Genomic DNA, 19,204 nt, shown 5'->3' with positions numbered 1-19,204 from the left:
ACTTTTTATCAAAACACCACGCGGGCGAAGCCGCGGGCGTCAGCTAGTAATATTATAATGCTGAAGATTTCGTTTATTTGTTAATATCAAGAACTACTGGTCGAAATTGAGAAATTATTTTGGAGTTAGATAGCCAATTTATCGAGGAAGGCTGACCAATATGAAAGGAGCAACGCAGGTAAAACCGCGGGGCACTTTTATATACTAGCTAATGCCTCCGGCTTTACTCGCGCGGTTAAAGAAAATTATCAGTTGTCATACCTACATGTCACATTCTTAATATGCAAAGTATAATGTTTTCTTGGATATTTCTCTGTGCAAATATAACATCGCTCCATTGCGATGTGTAACAAGAACAAAAACAAATCGTATCTTTTTTTAATATTAAAAGTAAGAAAAAGTAGGTAATATTAATGCTGTAGCCTTGGTATTTATTAATTTAAAATATTTTTTCCTACAGAAATGGAGGACGATGTTTCCATATCTACGGGCGATCAACTTGTACCGCACGCGTCTAGTGTTATAATGACTGTACCGACTCCGTCTATATCACACAAGGAAGTTGTTGAGCAGACCCCGATTATAGTGGATGGTGAGATAGTTAATAGATAATATATAAAAACTAACCATTATATGTCTTTTACCAGCTCTCAAACTATAATTGTACGAAATCTCACCCAAATCGGTATAGTACTTATATAATTACACTTAAAAAGTGTCCGAAGCAAAACTCTGCCTTCTCGCGTATAAGGCAGAGTTTTTTAAACTTTGAACACATATGCGTTCGAAGCGGCTAGTTATGACTGTGCCGATTCCTTCTATATCACACAAGGAAGTTGTTGAGGAGACCCCGATTATAGTGGATGGTAAGTTATAACTTGAAACTTGGTTAAGTTATCACCTGCAACTTGGTTATGTTACATAACTTATACTAAACCACTTGACAAACGATCGCGGTTAGAAAAGGGTCCAATGCAAAACTCTGCCTACGCGTATAATCGGCAGAGTTATATAACAATATAAACATTTGGCTCACAATCACGTTCAAAAATGTCCGAAATAAAAAAAAACTGCCTACGCGCGTGTCAGAGTTTTCTACGATGAAATAGACTTCGAACGTATGTATTAAAATTTATTATTTTTTGCACGCCGTTACAAGGTTACGTTGTTGAATTTTTATTAAGTATCAAATGTTTTCTATTAAAATGACTCTAATATATAATCGTAGATATCGCTCAAAAGTGTCCAAAGCAAAACTCTGCCTATGCGCTTATTAGGCAGAGTTTTCTTACAATGCTATTTTATTATTTAGTAAAATATAAATTACTAGCGGTCCGCCCCGGCTTCGGCGTGGTACATATTTCGCTATTTGCTCTAAAGATTGTCTGTGCCAAATTTCATCAAAATCGGTTAAGAGGTTTAGGCGTGAAAACAATACATACATACATAATTACAAACTTTTCCTCTTTATAATATTTTATAATTTATTTTCAGAGCCAGTAATGCGTCCGCTCATAGTCCAACCGCACACTGTGATTTTGGAGTACAATAGGAAGGTACCGCCGTTTAAGAAGACAATAGCAGGTAAATAATTAAAATATAATAATAATAGTGAAATTCAGAATTATTTAAATATAATAAAAAACAGATTTTTTATCATAGAATACCTAGATATAATATTTTTTTTAGTTGATTTTCATTTTCATGTTATTAGGTCGAATTTTATCAAATCGCTAATAATTCTGTAAACAGTTTAGAATTTAAGGAATAAAAAAAATGTCATTTAATTATTATTAAAATGTATATTTCGTCGAACTGTTGATTTTTTTGCATATCAATATACCAATTTGGTGCATATTTTTGCTCACTTAGATATACCATTATCCATTGTTTATCTGTCTGTTTGTCTGTCTGTCTGTAGGTCGTCTAAACGCCAGCTGTATAGCGGACATGTCAGTATGTCGCGCGAGACACACTCGAGTGTGTTTCGGGCCGGAGAATCAAATGTTGTATTTGACTACGGCTAGAGCTGTGGCTGATATGCCTAAAGGTATTTATTTATTTGAGAAATAATATATTATAGTACAATAATATAGTTACATATTACTGTGTAAAATTAAATTGTAATATTGACATGATTTTATGAGAGCAAATATGGAGTTTCTTGCCGGTTTTTCTGCATAGATAGAAATAGAAATAGAAAAATGTTTATTGAAAAAGTTTTAAAATAATACAGTTAAAATTTGGGGAAATTAAAGCCTGTGTTAGTTCAAAACTGTGTTACAGATACTGCTTTCCGAATCGGTGGTAAATGTTAAAAATGTTCAAATAAAATAAAGATTCAAAAGTGCTTTTATAAGAAGTCTAATTGAATAAATAAATGTTTGAGTTTGAATGTTTATAAATTTTTGCCCAATTTGCCCCGCGTTTTGACCGGAGTGGCTCCGCTCTTGTTGGTCTTAACGAGATGATATATTATAGCCTATAGCCTTCCTCGATAAATGGGCTATCTAACACCGAAATAATTTTTCAAATAGAAACTGTAGTTCTTGAGATTAGCGCGTTAAAACAAACAAACTCTTGCGCTATATAATATTATAGTATAGATGACCAACTGTAAAACTTACATTCTGGCAAATAAATTAATACATTTTTAGAAATTACACATTAGGTTAGGTTAAATATTAGTAAGAATGTAATAAGAATGTACTGCGATTCTACACAACTGCTTAATTGATGTAGATTGTCGACAGTTTATAACAAATCACAGCAAGTCAACGACTATTAACAAAGTATTAACAACGTTGAGGCCCTAAGCACGGCATTTTATAGCTAAGTATGTTTTGACAGGAAATATTGACAACAAATATTCATTCACAAAAACATTAAATCAAAAGTTACGTCTAAAAATATGAATAATAATTTCTACAGACTCGGCGATGAGTGAATTGGACAGATATGTTTGTGGAAGGGCAGACGACGACTGGAGCGAGGCTATACTAGCAAGGGTGCAACTGGGAAGGGCCGAGGTTAAAGCTGTGCAGGTATTTAATATTTATTTATATTAATACTATACTATTAACAATAAAAAGTAAATATGTAACAATATATAGTAATCGGCATTAGTTTTAGTAATATTAGTAAAACGATATTACAAATTTGTTGTGGATCTACTTTGGTAAATTATTATTTGTTTTTTTTTATGCAAGCATTCATGCATCAGACCTATTGCCATGTTTTCGTGTTATCTCGTCATAATCTTCCTTGTGCCTTAACAAAAACATTCGAATTGAAAAGAAAATCCTTATCTTTTGTGCAAAAATAAGTATTTTTTTTAACTTGTTTTATTATAATAGAAATCCACCTACCACAGAAGTATTTATTAATCGACTATTAATTTATACATAACTAGCTTTCCGCCTGCGGCTTCGCCCGCGTTTTCAAAGAAAAACCCGCATAGTTCCCGTTCCCGTGGGATTTCCGGGATAAAACCTAGCCTATGTTACTCGTGGATAATGTAGCTTTCGAATGGTGAAAGAATCTTTAAAATCGGTCCAGTAGTTTATGAGCCTATTCATTACAATCAAACAAACAAACAAACAAAGTTTTCCTCTTTATAATATTAGTGTAGATTACTTATCCAAATAACCTATTTTATTTTTAATAATCTCGCTTACAGGATCTACTAAGCAAGCAATTAGCCAGCCTGCTAGAGTTCTCGACCCGCGACGCGACTACAACGCGACCGGTCGCGCGACTAGTCGTGCGACAGTCGCCCGCCGATCGCAAGCGATTGTTGGACACTTTGCTGGCAGACGCCGAGAAGGGAGAGGAGTTTGTTAGTGCGGTAAGAGATACAGAGAGAGGGAAAAAAATTGGTTGTCTGTAAAGTCGGTTTACTTGCGATAGTTGAACGTGACAACGTCTGATTATGCATCTTTGTCGCTCGTTCCGCGCTCTCGCTTGCACTTCAAGCCATACATGGAACGCCTCAGAGCGAGGTAACGCCGCATGAGTCATGTTTTTTCGTGCGTGCAGCCGGCTCTATCGAATTATAAGACGTTGTCACGTCAAAAAGGGCGTATGTGCCGAGCATACGAGTCAGAAGTGAAACTTCTTTGGCAAGATTTGAAGATACGAAAATCGTCGCCTTACTCCATTACGTGACGGTATTGCCGTGGCGCGACCTTGAAATTTTACTCTCAAAACGCCTTAACAAGTTTTAGAGTAATTCACATGCGACTCGGGTGCGATGCGATATGTCGTGCGACAATCGCATGACATTTTCCGTGTTTTTGGTAAATTTGTTATTGAAGTGAAACTTCTTTATCTAGGTTGGAAAAAAATTTAGTGTAACATTTTTTCGTTACGCGTGACATTTTTCCGTTACGCGCCATCTTTTTCTTATCCCTACCACGCGTGATTCGACGTATTGCTGTAAAGTTGCATATAGTAAATTATTTTTTGAAAAATAAGGTCATAAAGAAGTTTCACTTCTTACGTGTGTACACTAGTACACGCACACATTTTTATTTGTTACAGTTTGGCGTGTCGAGCGCGTTCTGCGTCGAAGTGTGGAAACTTTGCGAAGCGCTGTGGGGTGATGATTTGCTTAACGACGGTAAGAATATCTTTTAACTAGCTTTCCGCCCGCGGCTTCGCTCGCGTTTTTAAAGGAAAACCCGTATAGTTCCCGTTCCCGTGGGATTTCTGGGATAAAACCTATCCTATGTGTTAATCCAAGTTACCCTCTATACAGTGTGCTAAATTTCATTGTAATCGGTTCAGTATTTGCGTGAAAGAGTAACAAATACACATACATCCATCGTCACAAACTTTCGCATTTATAATATTAGTAAGATAGATCTAAATAACTTTTTATTGCAAAGTGGTTCAGAAAAATAGAAAAGTTTTTGGTATTACATTGTGTAAATCACTACATAGTATAAAACAAAGTCGCTTTCTCTGTCCCTATGTCCCTTTGTATGCTTAAATCTTTAAAACTACGCAACGGATTGTTATGCGGTTTTTTTATATAGATAGAGTGATTCAAGAGGAAGGTTTTAGTATATAATTTTTTAGGTTTTAGGCAAAGCGGGCGAAGCCGCGGGCGGTAAGCTAGTTACATATTAATCAATCTCGATTATAAAAAAGTAATAAGTAATAATGGGCCTTTCATAACAAACCACTAATAACCTAGATTACTGATGTCTACACATCTTAAAATGTTGTCATACTTTCAAATGCTTATAACTCCAGTTTATGTTTTGTGCAGATAATCACTTTTACCAGTAAGGGGACGATATTATGTAAATTTATTGACATTATTTTAAAAGAGCAACTATGGAGTTTCTTGCCGATTCTTCTCCATAGATACTGCTTTCCGAATCGGTGGTAAATGTTAAAAATACTATGTAATGACGATTCGAAAGTGCTACTAAATAGTAGTCTAATTGAATAAATGAATGTTTGAGTTTGAGTTTGAGTTTAATAATAAAATCAAACTTCAAACATTTATTTATTCAATTAGACTTCTTCTAGAAGCACTTTTGAATCATTACATATTTTAACATTTACCACCAACGTTATTACATATTTTTAACATATAAAGAACAGAGAAAACTTTCATCTAAAACGAAAAAATGTTGATAATATATATTATACTTTCATTTTGCAGGTATACCAGGAACGGATGAACAGTCCGTGGTGAGCCGACACACGAACTTTTTGAATTGGCTGAAAGATGCAGTTGCAAAAAACACGTATAAAGATCTAGCCACAAGTACTATAGTACCGGATGATGGTGAGTGATAAGAGTGATTGTGTCGTTTGAAAACTGTCTGGTATCCGCGTAGGCAGAGTTTTGCTTCGATGAAATTTTTGAACGTGATTGTGATTCTAGTTTTTCATGCGTGTTATTACAACTGAAATAACACAAAAATAATTGTAAATTCACAAAAACCCGGTTATATTAGCTTCAGCTGTATGTTTGTATGTATCTGACTTTCTCACTCGATTCTGCTCCACTTTAAACGGACAGATTTAATTCAAACTTTGTACACTTATCAAGGATCAGTGGCAATACAATAATTTCATTCGGATAGGCGTGTTTTTTTCTTAAATTTTGACAAATAGATGAATTCTTAAAACTTTATGTGTACACCCCTAACAAGCAACCCGCCCAACTTTGCCACCAGCACGTGAGCTATCGTTTAAGATTATGTTTTCATAGACAAAATGCTCACATTAGAGAAGCGATAAATGCCGGCTGCGCGAAGCTAGAGAAGAAAACATAGATTTTAAGAAAATATTAAGCAAAAAATTTTTAGCGTCATTTTGTTGTTTAACTATTTTTTAAGTGATCAGTGAATGCAAAACTACAAAGCCCTTCGCGCTTAGTATACCGATAGTGAGATACCCTGTATATATGTATATAAAAGCGCTTTTTGTTACTTTTCAGACAAAGACGCGCACAGCGCTAACGTGTGGACGCTGTTCGTCGGCGGTCGGATACTCGAGGCTTGCAAACTTTGCAAGGAGCATGGCGATTTGAACATGGCCGCTCTGATTGCGCAGGCCTCTGGTGAGTTTTATTTTATTTTATTATATGAATTTGAAAATACGTAGAATAAGGGCTGATTTTTCAACCCTTGGTTCAAACTTAATCATCGAACAACGTATTAAACTACCATTTCAAAAATGTATTGTAATTGTCCGTATATGACAGTTTACAGGCGAGTTTTTAATATGTTCGTGTAATACTTTGTTGGACGGATAAGTTTTATCCAAGCATTGAAAAATCGGCCATAAATGTAATAAAAGATGTCGCTATTAGTGGGCGTCCATAAATTACGTGCGACTCCGTCCGCGCAATTGTCGGTCTTCGCGTGGATGGTTTATTTCTCCATTTTGAGTAACTCTGACAATGACATCTTATAAAAAAGAAATTTAATCACATATTTGGGTTTGGTATCGATCCAGTAACACCCCTTGCTATTTATTTTTTCAATGTTTTCAATGTACAGAATTGACCCTTATGCAGATTTATTATTTATTTATTTATTTATTGAAACAGAATCATTCTTTGTACTTACAGTAATAATACCAAAGCATACATAGATGATAGAATTTAGTAACAATATGTTAACAAAAATACAAACAAAATGGAGTTACATACTATGTGCATCCAAGTACCTGATACAGAGGTCTAGGACAGTATTTGTACTGCTAGCAAAAATGTCAATTGTGGCATCGGAGGCCAGCACACGATTTAACAGATGAAGGGCCGAGTGTGTCGGAGCGGTGCCGGCCGCCTGCGTCCGCACACAGGCCTCCGCGAACAACGGCCGGCGGCGCAGCGACACGCCGGGAGGCGGCGCCCACAACCCGCACATACCCAAAGCGACAGGATTGTCGACGCGATTATTTAATAATAAGTAATAGTGAATTAAGAGAGCAAGTTTTCGTCTCAATTCAAGTGTATTTAAGCCAACCATGCCTATTACGAAAAGAGATGGATACATGTAAGGATAATATCCGTAAAGTTTTAAATACAAATAACGAGCAAACTTTCTTTGAACCCTCTCAAGCAGTAGAGTGTATTTCTTTTCGTGAGGGCTCCATATTATTGCATTGTATTCCAATATACTGCGTACGTAGGCCGAGTACAATACGACGACAGTGTTTCTATCCTGAAACCTCGCCGATTGCCGTACGATAAAGCCGAGGGATTTGTACGCTTTTTGACACACAGCCTCAATATGTTCATTAAACGTTAACGTTTTGTCAAAAAGTATTCCTAAATCGCGGATGTGGTCGACTCTGCGCAGCGTTGTGCCTTCTAAGCTGTATGGATATACAATAGGTGAACGCGAGCGAGTGTATGTCATTATGTTGCATTTTGAAATATTAAATTCTAATTGATTTTCATGGCACCAAGAAGTCAAATTTATTATGTCATTTTGTAAAGATAAGCAATCGGAATAAGATTCGATAGTTAAAAATAGTTTTAAGTCATCTGCGAACATGAGACATTGGGCTGATCTTAGTACATTAGGAAGGTCGTTTACCATGACCAAGAAATGAGTAGGTCCTAAGGTGCTGCCCTGACTTACGCCAGAATGCACCGAATAAGGATCGGAACGTAGACGTCCGAGTTGGACGTATTGGACGCGACCATCAAAATAGTTAGCGAAGTATTTTATCAACTTGGGTGTAAAACCAAATTTAGAAAATTTCGATAAAAGAACATCATTATTTACGCGATCGAAAGCCTTTTTAAAATCAAAATAAGCTACGTCAACCTGTCTTTTTTTATCGAGTGCTTTTGCAGTATAATCGACAAAATTAATGAGATTTGTTGTCGTAGAACGTTTCGACCGGAATCCATGTTGAGGATCGCACAAGAGTGAGCGAATCTGATTCGTCAGATTATTATTTAAAATTATCTCTAATAATTTTCCAAAACAAGAAGCTACAGCTATAGGGCGATAGTTATTAATTTGGGACTTACAGCCACTTTTGGGTATTGGTGTAATGCGCGACTTTTTCCATTCATTAGGATATGTGTCGGACGAAAGCGACATGTTGAATAAGAAGTGAAGTGGCTGTAAAAAAACAGATATGCAGTCCTTAATGAGATAAGGAGGAATGCCATCGGGTCCTGCAGATGAGCGTGGTTTAAGACGTCGAACAGCATTTTGTATTTCGGACTTAGAGATGTAGCTAATAGATACACGCGAGGAATCCTTATCGGGATGTGAGCAGATGTTATTCGGACTAAGTTGAGGTTTATCTTTCAAAAAGACCGACTGGAAATAAGTAGCAAAAGCATTAACAGCGTCGACACCTGAGACAAGGTTCCCGTTATATTCATATTCGGTACGCTGAGAGTGGGACGAGCGCTGTTGTTTAATAAAATTCCAAAAATTTGATGGATCATTTTTTATGTTAAATTCTAATTGATTCGTGTAGGTAGAATAAGCAATATGTATTAAGTTTTTAACCTTAATTCTATAATATCTAAACATTTCCCTATTAAATTGTGTACCATTTTCTTTATACTTTTTTAGATGAAAATATTTAGTTTTAATGTTACTAATTACGTCTGATGTAAACCATACTGGGTAGTTAAATCTTGAATTAAATGTGGGGTTGCGTTTTGTGGGAACGCATTCATTAATACACTCGTAAATTTTTTTATAAAATAATTCAATCGCATCATCTACATTACCATATTCATACATATCACGCCAGTCTAATAATTCGAGACGCGAATATAGTTTGTTCAAATCCGCCTTACGAAAATTCCACTCATTAGACTGCAAGATAAATTGTCTACACACAGACGGAGTTTTGTATTTCTGTGGTTGGCTCAAATAACTTAATTTTACTAAAAGCGGGGGGTGATAATTATCCTTGGGTACAAGCGGTAGCGGGTCATCGATCAATTGTAAATCAGTATTAAAATTACACAATATTAAATCTAGCATACTACCGGTTACATTAGGAACAGTATTAATTTGACTAAACTTGCACAATGCTAACATGTTTTTATAGTGAGTAAGTACGTTTCTACTTGCAGAGTTTAAATTAAAATCGCCAAAAATAATGATTTTATGCTGCGAAAATCGAATACACAAGTCTTCTAAAATTTCAAAATATTTACAGTAGATTTCATCACTGGAACTAGGTCGTATGTACAAAACACAAAAAACAAAATTCATGTACTTAATTTTAACGGATAAAGCTAAAATCTCTAAACAATTTAGATCACCGCTATTTATACTAATGTTTTTGACGTTGTAGCTGTCACGAAAGGCTAATAAAACTCCACCCCATCCAGAATCGTCAGCTCTATCTTTTCTAAACAAGGAGTAACCGGCGGGAAATACTTCCGAATCACTAACACCACTGTTAAGAAAAGTTTCAGTCAAAGCGTATATATCAAAGCGCTCACTTAATACCGATATTTTACATTTGTCTAACTTTGAACGTAAACCTCTTACGTTTTGGTAGAACATAGTGAGGGATTTAAATTTACGGCTTTTGGGTGTCCTTTTCTTTGCGAAATCCACTACGCCATGGCTTTATATGCACATCTTCGGCCCAGTGAGATGGTGACAAATAAATATCTACATGTTTAGTCGGGACAGTTAACTTGAAGGAAGCGTAGTCTCCACGGGGTTTTAACTGTTCGACGAAGCAGCTATCATTGGGGCAGATAACGAGCAGATGATTGATAACTTGTTCAACAGTTGTACCAGATTTTAAATAATAAACGTGCAGATAGCTTTTACGTTCCGCAGCCTCGAGTGAAGTCGTCCCAGGCGCGGCCGTACCACGAGCTACATTCTTCGACGAATTAGAAACTCGCTTGCGTCTCACTGTTACCCATTCATTGTTAGTACCGATGCTCGCATTTGTATCAGCGGCATCGGTCGCTTGCGAGACGAGGTTCGAGTCGTACGCCGTACCTGTAGTAGGGGCTGGCTCGACGTCACTCGGTATCGCGTGCAGTGGCGGTGGGGCGGGCGCTGAGATGGGCGACATGTTCCTCGCTGTTCGCACCTTAGGCTTGCTTGCGGGGACAGAAGAAACAGCACGAAGTCTCGTCTGACGTACTGGACGCTGCTTCGTTGTACCCGCATCAGGCTCGCATATTTGACCAGCTGATCCGAGATGTACCTTCGTATTGACATCTTGATGAGTTTGAAGGAGATTTTTCAATAAGTTATTTTGTTCGAATATCAGTAATTCCAACGAGTTCACTTTGTTCTGTAGAAGTATAACAGTGTTATTCAACTCGCGAACACAGATTTCTAAGTTTTTGTTAGACATATTCGGAGATATCAAATTATAATACGGAGTGCAACGGTACACGGTTGCGCGCGCGGCGGAAAATGGTATGTATAGATTTGAAAATTAGTAGTATAAATTTAATAAAAGATGTCGCTATTAGGGGGCGTCCATAAATTACTTGAGCTGTTTTAGTAGGGGAGGGGGTTTAGTCAAATCTCATCTAATTTTACGTTGGGGAGAGGGAGGGTCTCAATAAAATTGATTGCAATGAAATTTTGTGTGTAGGTAACTGTTCGAGCATCGAACAAATATTTTATTTTAAACATTTATTCCTTATTATCTATAGTTACATTACATATTATAATAAAATTCAACAATAGCGTAATTTAGGCCAAAGCATATATAATTAATAGCAGCAATTAAAGTGTTCCCAGTTGTCCCATATCGTATCATTATTAGCAGCATTTAGCGCGACCTATATACAGACATATTACACTATTGAAGTAATACGTAAACCGTACAGTAACTGAAGACCCAGAATACGACATTAGCTACTTTTTATCCCGTAATTCCCACAGGAACGGGAACTATGCCGCAAATTCGGGCGGGAATTAAGTATGTAATATCATATTAATTTCACACAGGCGATCCGTTCTTCAAGACGCTAATTTCCCGGCAATTGCAAGTGTGGCGCGAGTGTGGGGCCGACGAGTTGGTGTCCCCACACAAGATGGCGTTACTGTGCTTGCTCGCGGGGCGAAGCCCTGGGGCTGAGCTGCAGACGCTTGATTGGTTGCGGGTGCTCCATGTGTGCGCTAGGTAACAATAATATAACAAAAAACAATAATTATCACACCACACTAGATGGCGTTACTGTGTTTGCTCGCGGGGCGAAGCCCTGGGGCTGAGCTGCAGACGTTGGACTGGCTAAGGGTGCTCCATGTGTGCGCTAGGTAACAATAATATAACAAACAACAATAATTATCAGGAACAACAACAAAACAAACATAATGAAATGAAATGAAAAATACTTTATTGCATTGAAAATACAACAAAGACAAGACTACAGAAACAGCAAAGGGTGGCCTTATCGCTAGGTAGCCATCGCTACCAGGCAACCCAACAATCTTACTTTTTCATAATCTATACTAATATTATAAAGCTAAAGAGATTGTTTGAACGCGCTAATCTCGGGAACTACTGGTCCGATTTGAAAAATTCTTTCGGTGTTAGATAGCTCATTTATCGAGGAAGGCTATATATCATCACGCTAAGACCAACAGGAGCGGGGCAATGCGGGTGAAACCGCGCGGCACAGCTAGTAAAATAATAATTATTTAAATTCTCAACAGATACATATGCCCACAAATACCGTCCCTCGAGCGTATAGTGCGCACATACGAATCGTTGTTCAGCCGGGAATCGAACGTGGACCTCGCCAGTTTGCCCGAGGAGAATGTTACCATGCGACTGCCAATACCTGATTATTGTGAAGATTACACTTTGTCTGTTGAGACGGTAAGTTTTTTTTTATTTTTTTTATATGCTATAAAATTATATTGCTATAAAATACTATAAAATGCCTCGTTCCTTTGACACATGGCGCATTCGTACGAATCGTGTCTAGGGGCTCGGACGTTGTTTATACGACGTTCGACCCAACTACCCTCACTTTGCTAATAGTCGTTGACTTGCTGCGATTTGTTATCAACTACCTATTAATTAGGTGGCTGTGTAGAATCGCAGTACATTCTTATTACATTCAAACTAATATTTAACCCGGCCTCGCGTGTAATTTCTTATAATATTTTATTTTCAGAACGGTAAATCCCGTCGCGTGTTAGACTTGCGCTACGAACTAATACGCGCGAGGGCATTTAATACGAGGCCTAGACTATCACCGGCTACCTACACACCGCATCCAATTGATTATAGCTTGAGGTAATTATATTAAGGGCCGATGTTTCAATGCTTGGATAAAACTTATCTGTCCAATAAAGTATTACACGATAATATTAAAATGTCACGTAAACTATCAAATACGGGCAATTAGAATACGTTTTTAAAATGGCAGTTTTATACATTATTCGACGAATAAATTTTATCCAAGCATTGAAAAATCGGCTCTAAACTAACTAATAAGACTAACTAAAAAATACTTACGAAACAAGTTTAAAAAAGTACATTAATGATTGTTTTTTTATTACTATCTATATACATAAAAATGAAACCCGTTTTTGTTGGTCACGGCATCACGCGTGAACGGGAATTCTTTTTTTATTATATTTTTTGAAGTACGAGGATGGTTCTTATGGAAAGAAAACATAAACTAAAGTCCGGTCGCGGAGCAGGAAGAATTTTGTACATTAACCTGTTATTATCTGTCACTGTCACTCTTTTGTAAAAATAATGTGTCTTGCTCGCACAGGTGCAATGACCGCCGTCCTTAGGGATTGTAAACCTTTAACCTGAGAGCGTAAGGTTTGTGTTTGCTTGATTGGTGTCAAGTGTTCAATTATGATTTTGTGAATTCAAAATTTATAAGAATAAACCTCAAACTCTTTATGTCCAATAAAAATCCGCCTAAGTCGAAATCGCGTGTTAGACTAACGTATTTCTGTAATATTGTACATAGTAAATTATTTTTTGAAAAATAAGGTCATAAAGAAGTTTCATTTCTTATGTGTGTGTACACGCACACTTTTTTTTATATAATATATCGTGGTTATTGAAAAAGTTAAAATGTAACTTACTAATAAGTATTGTAAATGAATAAAGGACATTTATTTAATAAATTAGTAAAAATCATTTTCTCCTCCAAATATTTCATGTAAACTGCACTTCATTCAAAAATGTTTCTGACCACTGTCAGTAGGTAAAGAGGTCATTGTACGAAATTCTTTCTGCTCCGCGACCGGACTTTAGTTATAAATATTCGAAAGAGGCGGATAGCTGGTTTTGCGGGTTCGATTTCCGCCTCGTGTTCTATTATTTTTTATTCTTTAAGGCTGCAGTCTAGCAAAATTGCGTTTTCAACAAGTTATTTGACAATTTTTTCCCGGCTAATGAAATGATGAACTGAATTTTTTTTTCTTGTTTATCAATTAGTGTTATATACGCAATGCGCGTGAATTTTTTCACATTTATAAAGTTACTTTATGTTACCTTAATCAGGCCTTCAAGATAAGTCTCTTTCCCCCAAAGACATTTCGAGCTAAGTTTGTGCACTCACTACGTTGCAACCGATTACAATTTATACAATCTGATCAGCGCATTATTATCCTTATATAGTCGTTATTAAAAACTGCTGAATACAATTGCCGAAAAACTTATGATTTTCCTAATTAGAACGTTATAAATTCATTAAATTTCCCATTTTTTGCCTTACAAAATCTATTGATAAATACTGCTAAAAGTTATTTTTTCCATTAATTTATTCGAGTTGGTTGAAGACCAATGAGTATTAATCCTTTAAAAAATTTTTTTTGAATTTTGATAATTCTTTAAATATTAAAAAAATATTTAAAATAATTAGGAAAAATCCTAGCGAATTTCTTTAGTCGCGCTCCTTGGGCCGGAGCGTTCTGACGTGTGCTCTACGCTCGATTTTCCTTCATACCGAAGTGAAAGTTGCTCTACTTCATTAAATTTAATATTTTTGTTAATTGATTATTTTTATCTTAGTTTTATGCAAATATTCGTATTTTTAAACATTTGATTTCGATATGGAAAATAAACGAAAAAAATACGCGTGTAACTACTAGAAAAAAAATTATCTTCGAACATAAAGTTAATGAAACCAAATAGATTGCAAAGGTGATTGGCAACAATTTCTTTATTTTACGGGGTGTCAGTAAATGGATGTATATTTCTTTAAAACTAAAGTAAGGTCATAAATTTTCTTATAATATATTTTTTTTTGAAGTTCCAAAAATGTTTATTTTTCGTTTGAGAAATACGAAATATAATATAGACTTGTATTGAGAACTTGAACTTCCCAAGTTCATCCGGGGAAATCCCCATACGGGGAAAATGATTTGTTTACTCCAAAATTATATGCCGAGGTGTTTTAATTTTTTCTTCTAGTCATTTTCAACGTAGCGGCATGTTGTTTGATTATTAATTTTGTAACTTAAATACAGGATGTTGGTTTTATATTCTGATATTACAGACGCGCTGCCAAATTTAGTCCGCCATTTCTAGTTTAGTCCACCAACTCTAAGTACCAATATTAAAACGAATGGATTATCATCACATCATCAAAACTCAGATGTAATGGAAGATCACAATAACATAGAAAATTCAGTGGGTGTTGAGAACTAAACAAACACAAGTAACAGAGACGCGAAGAATAAAAAAAGAGGACGAAAACGATAATTCGTTGATGCTTTCCCTTTTATACGTATTGTTAGGGTACATCACCAATCTGCAAAAAACAAAACTGATGATTCCCAATTGCTGATTAAAAATGAAAAACAAATAATCGACAACAGTGGTGAAAATTTGCTGATCACAATGAAACATCCTTCAGTGGTAGCAGATTTACTCATTTAAAATGTATCGGTGAACAGCGTAAAGGAGAGGAGGACAGGAAAACATTATGAATGTGGATGGTGGATTGTATACAGGGTGTAATCGTTAAGTATGTGCAGGCGATTATGACGTTATTATTGCAGGTATCAAAAAACTTAAAACTGATATCGAAATTACTTTACCTAAGGCCTCCCCCACATTGGGCGTAGGCCGAACGTACGCGTTTCCTGAGCGTGCTGCCGGCGTCGGCGCGGCGCGGACGTCGCGTCAGCGCGCCGTCTGTGGGGCGCGGGCGTCGCGCCATCGAACGCTATGCAAGCGCTGCGCAAGCGCCGCGCCGACGCGACGTCGCGTCTAAAGCTAGCTAACTGAGATGCTAGCGGGCGCGGGAGGGGAATTTGTGCGGGGGGCACGGGCCGGCCGAACGCCCATGGAACGCGACGTAAGCGCGGCGTCTGCGCGGCGTTCACGCAGCGCCCGCGCGGCGCTGGACAACGCGTAGCCCGCGCCCCACAGACGGCGCGCTGACGCGACGTCCGCGCCGCGCCGACGCCGGCAGCACGCTCAGGAAACGCGTACGTTCGGCCTACGCCCAATGTGGGGGAGGCCTAATGAGCAAAATGACAATAATAACTTTTTAAAAGTATAACGAGAAATATCTAAAAAATTTACTTTATACACTCCCATATCAAAAAGGGAAAATGGGACTAGTAGAATTTAAATGTCTAATTCCGGCAAAAGACATGAATGCGGAAGATGCGGTTAAAAATAAAAAAAATTAATATTTGAAATACAATGCAAAAAATAACACTTTTGAAATACAAATAAGCAGACTTCTGCTTGTGCAACTAAACGTTGCAGAAGCAGAAGTCTGCTTATTTGCTGTTTAGACTGGAGTGAATCATTCGTTAAATATAGAATATTTAATCCATCAGTCCCCGGAATCACAGACACAATAGATAATCTATTGTGTCGCGCCCCGATCGGGGCGCTCGGTGGTCAATGGGTTAAAAAATTATGTAACGTTTAGGCAAAATAAAATGATGGACCATTATCAAGATTTTACATAAATTGCCTACTGTCAGAATTGATTGATTCGAGACTTCAGCATTCGATGCCCATCAAGGACCCATCCTATATCATTCAAGCGATTGAAAAAAAAAAGAGATAAATCCAGTGCAACCGATAAAGCATCAGAATGCTAGCAAAAGATTAATTAGGTTTATCAATATAAATCTATATATTATACATAATATAATAAATCTGTAGCAGACGCGAAGACCGACATCCGCGCGGACGGAGTCGCGGGCGGAAGCTAGTCAGAAATAAATATCTTTTGTTTTCACTTGCGTATTTTTCTATTTTATAATTTTTTAACACAAACATTACATTTTTTTTATTATATACAAAATTTGTTTATCCGTTTTATTAGTTAAACTGAACAACTTTCACTAAGAAACTTAGGTCGAAAAAAATGTATGTTAGTTGTTATAGTTATGCATTTTGTATGGAAAGCTTAGTTATTTTTTTTATATTTCGTCCAAATTTCTTTGTAAAAGTTGATCAGTTATATAAACATGAAGTTGAAGATATCAATAGAAAGTATTCGCAAATTTTGTGTACTGATAAAAAAAAATCACCCGGTGTAATTTTCACGAAAATTGTTTCAAATTGTCATTTTTGGTACTTATTACGAATATTAAATTATGCATACGAATGATTTAATTTTTAAAAAATAAGTGGAGCAACTTTCCCTTAGTACATTTGTATTATTTACATATAGGATGACAGGATGCATTTGTTTGCACTACTAGACCAAGCCCTTAATAATTAACGGCTATTACTGTACATGTATTTTCTTCAATAATTTTACAAATAAATAAATAAATATCTTTATTTGCTCAAATGTGGTTTACAATTAGTTATTACATTATAAGGAAAGTACAGCACATTCGCCAGTTACACTGGCATGCAAACATAGTTTTACAGCTCCGCATAGTCAGAAAAAATATATATATATTATATAAACATTTATTATTATAGTTTAGTTCACGTATCTATTAATTATTATACATTACTAGCGGTCCGCCCCGGCTTCGCCCGTGGTACATATGAAAAATAGATGTTGGCCGATTCTCAGACTTACCCGATATGCACAGAAAATTTCATGAGAATCGGTCCACCCGTTTCGGAGGAGTATGCAGATTAACATTGTGACACGAGAATTTTATATATAAGATTATTCACAAATTACCATATAACTATTATTTCCCCCCAGTTTCCTCATAAGCGCCTGGTTCGGTACACCATCTGCTGAAAGCGTGGTCGGTATAGCGGAACAGCTTGAGGGCTACGGCCTGTGGCATTTGGCTGTACAAGCGCTGCTGTATCACCCCGATGATGGAGTGTGAGTTATTTATCATTATTTATTCATTACCGTGCCTGTAAACACAGGCCAGTTCATCCAACTAAGCCTAAAACGGGTGCCACTTATACATTTTACTTGTCCTCAAAACTATAATGAATATGTCCATATTTATGAAAAATAATAAGAAATAAACGTTATTTTAAATTTAAATAAGATCAAATTCTATTAAATGTTGGTAGCTCATTTTTAATATAACTAGCTGTCCCGGCAAACGTTGTTCTTGTTGGCCGATTCTCAGACCTACGCGATATGCACAGAAAATTTCATGAGAATCGGTCCAGCCGTTTTGGAGGAGTATGGTAACTGACATTGTGACTCGGGAATTTTATATATTATAACTAGCTGCTCCGCGCGGTTTCACCCCCGTAGATTTGATTTATTTATAGTTTTCTGTAATAATTTTATAAATAACTAGGTTTCCGCCCGCGGCTTCGCCCGCGCAGTCAAAGAAAAACCCGCATAGTTCTCGTTCCTGTGGGATTTCCGGGATTGCGTCATTTTCCCGGGATAAAAAGTAGCCTATGTCCTTTCTCGGGTATCAAAATATCTCCATACCAAATTTCATGATAATTGGTTCAGTAGTTTAGGCGTGATTTAGTAACAGACAGACAGACAGACAGAGTTACATTCGCATTTATAATATTAGTATGGATTAATAAAATATATATTTTTCAGTCGTTCGCATCTTGTCCGTTCAGTGCTATCACGTCACGCGCCGGCTCAAGCGGACACAACAGAGTTGAAATCGAGATTGGATCTATTGAGAAAACTTGGCGTGCCGGAAAAGTGGATTTTGATTGCACAAGCGCATAGGGCTAAATATGAGGTGAGTGATACTTAAATCGAATGACAGTAACAGTTTTTGACGTGAGAACGTCTTATAATCCGGCTGCACGCACGAAAAAACATGACTCATGCGGCGTTACCTCGCTCTGAGGCGTTCCATGTAAGGCTTGAAGTGCAAGCGAGAGCGCGGAACGAGCGACAAAGAAGCACAATCGGACGTTGTCACGTTCAACTATCGTCAGTAAACCGACTTTACAGACAACCAATTTTTTACACATTACAGTAACATTTTATATTAAAACAAAAATTAATAAATATCCTTTTTTTTTGAAGTGAAACTTCTTTATCGGGGTTGGAAAAAAAATTGAGTGTAACATTTTTTCGTTACGCGTGACATTTTTCCGTTACGCGCCATCTTTTTCTTATCCCTACCACGCGTGATTGACGTATTTCAGTAAAGTTGCATATAGTAAATTATTTTTTGAAAAATAAGGTCATAAAGAAGTTTCACTTCTTACGTGTGTACACTAGTACACGCACACATTTATTTTTTTATAAATATCTCTTTGATCATTACTCATGTAATAATATAAGAAAATGTTATATGGTATTTTTCATTGATTTATGTCTTTTTTTTTTCTAGTTTTAAAATTAATT

The 19,204-nt window shown here is 36.6% G+C and overlaps 2 protein-coding genes across 2 annotated transcripts in view; one reads left to right on the top strand and one right to left on the bottom strand.

Annotated features, from left to right (window-relative positions):
* Positions 1-19,204, top strand: part of LOC149895366 (nuclear pore complex protein Nup98-Nup96-like) — a 68,477-nt gene that overhangs the window by 35,880 nt on the left and 13,393 nt on the right. Inside the window, exons 31-43 of the mRNA XM_090118735.1 lie at positions 461-592; positions 1,495-1,584; positions 1,922-2,050; positions 2,932-3,044; positions 3,680-3,847; positions 4,543-4,621; positions 5,678-5,803; positions 6,461-6,583; positions 11,445-11,619; positions 12,153-12,318; positions 12,620-12,741; positions 17,612-17,740; positions 18,437-18,587. Of these exons, the coding sequence (XP_089974861.1) occupies positions 461-592; positions 1,495-1,584; positions 1,922-2,050; positions 2,932-3,044; positions 3,680-3,847; positions 4,543-4,621; positions 5,678-5,803; positions 6,461-6,583; positions 11,445-11,619; positions 12,153-12,318; positions 12,620-12,741; positions 17,612-17,740; positions 18,437-18,587 (1,703 nt within the window). The remainder of the gene's footprint in view (positions 1-460; positions 593-1,494; positions 1,585-1,921; positions 2,051-2,931; positions 3,045-3,679; positions 3,848-4,542; positions 4,622-5,677; positions 5,804-6,460; positions 6,584-11,444; positions 11,620-12,152; positions 12,319-12,619; positions 12,742-17,611; positions 17,741-18,436; positions 18,588-19,204) is intronic.
* On the bottom strand, positions 7,060-8,308 carry LOC149895367 (uncharacterized). Its single transcript, XM_090119009.1, has one exon. It carries the CDS (start codon positions 8,070-8,072, stop codon positions 7,170-7,172), a length of 903 nt encoding a protein of 300 aa, XP_089975135.1. The 5' UTR covers positions 8,073-8,308; the 3' UTR covers positions 7,060-7,169.

The sequence above is a fragment of the Colias eurytheme genome, chromosome 31 (genome assembly GCF_061535395.1).
Source record: "Colias eurytheme isolate Ceu_HAF_F1 chromosome 31, ilColEury1 Martin Lab GWU primary, whole genome shotgun sequence".
In the NCBI taxonomy this organism is placed as follows: Eukaryota; Metazoa; Arthropoda; class Insecta; order Lepidoptera; family Pieridae; genus Colias; species Colias eurytheme.
Note: the sequence above shows the minus strand (reverse complement) of the source record. Positions and strands in the feature narration are given on the sequence as shown.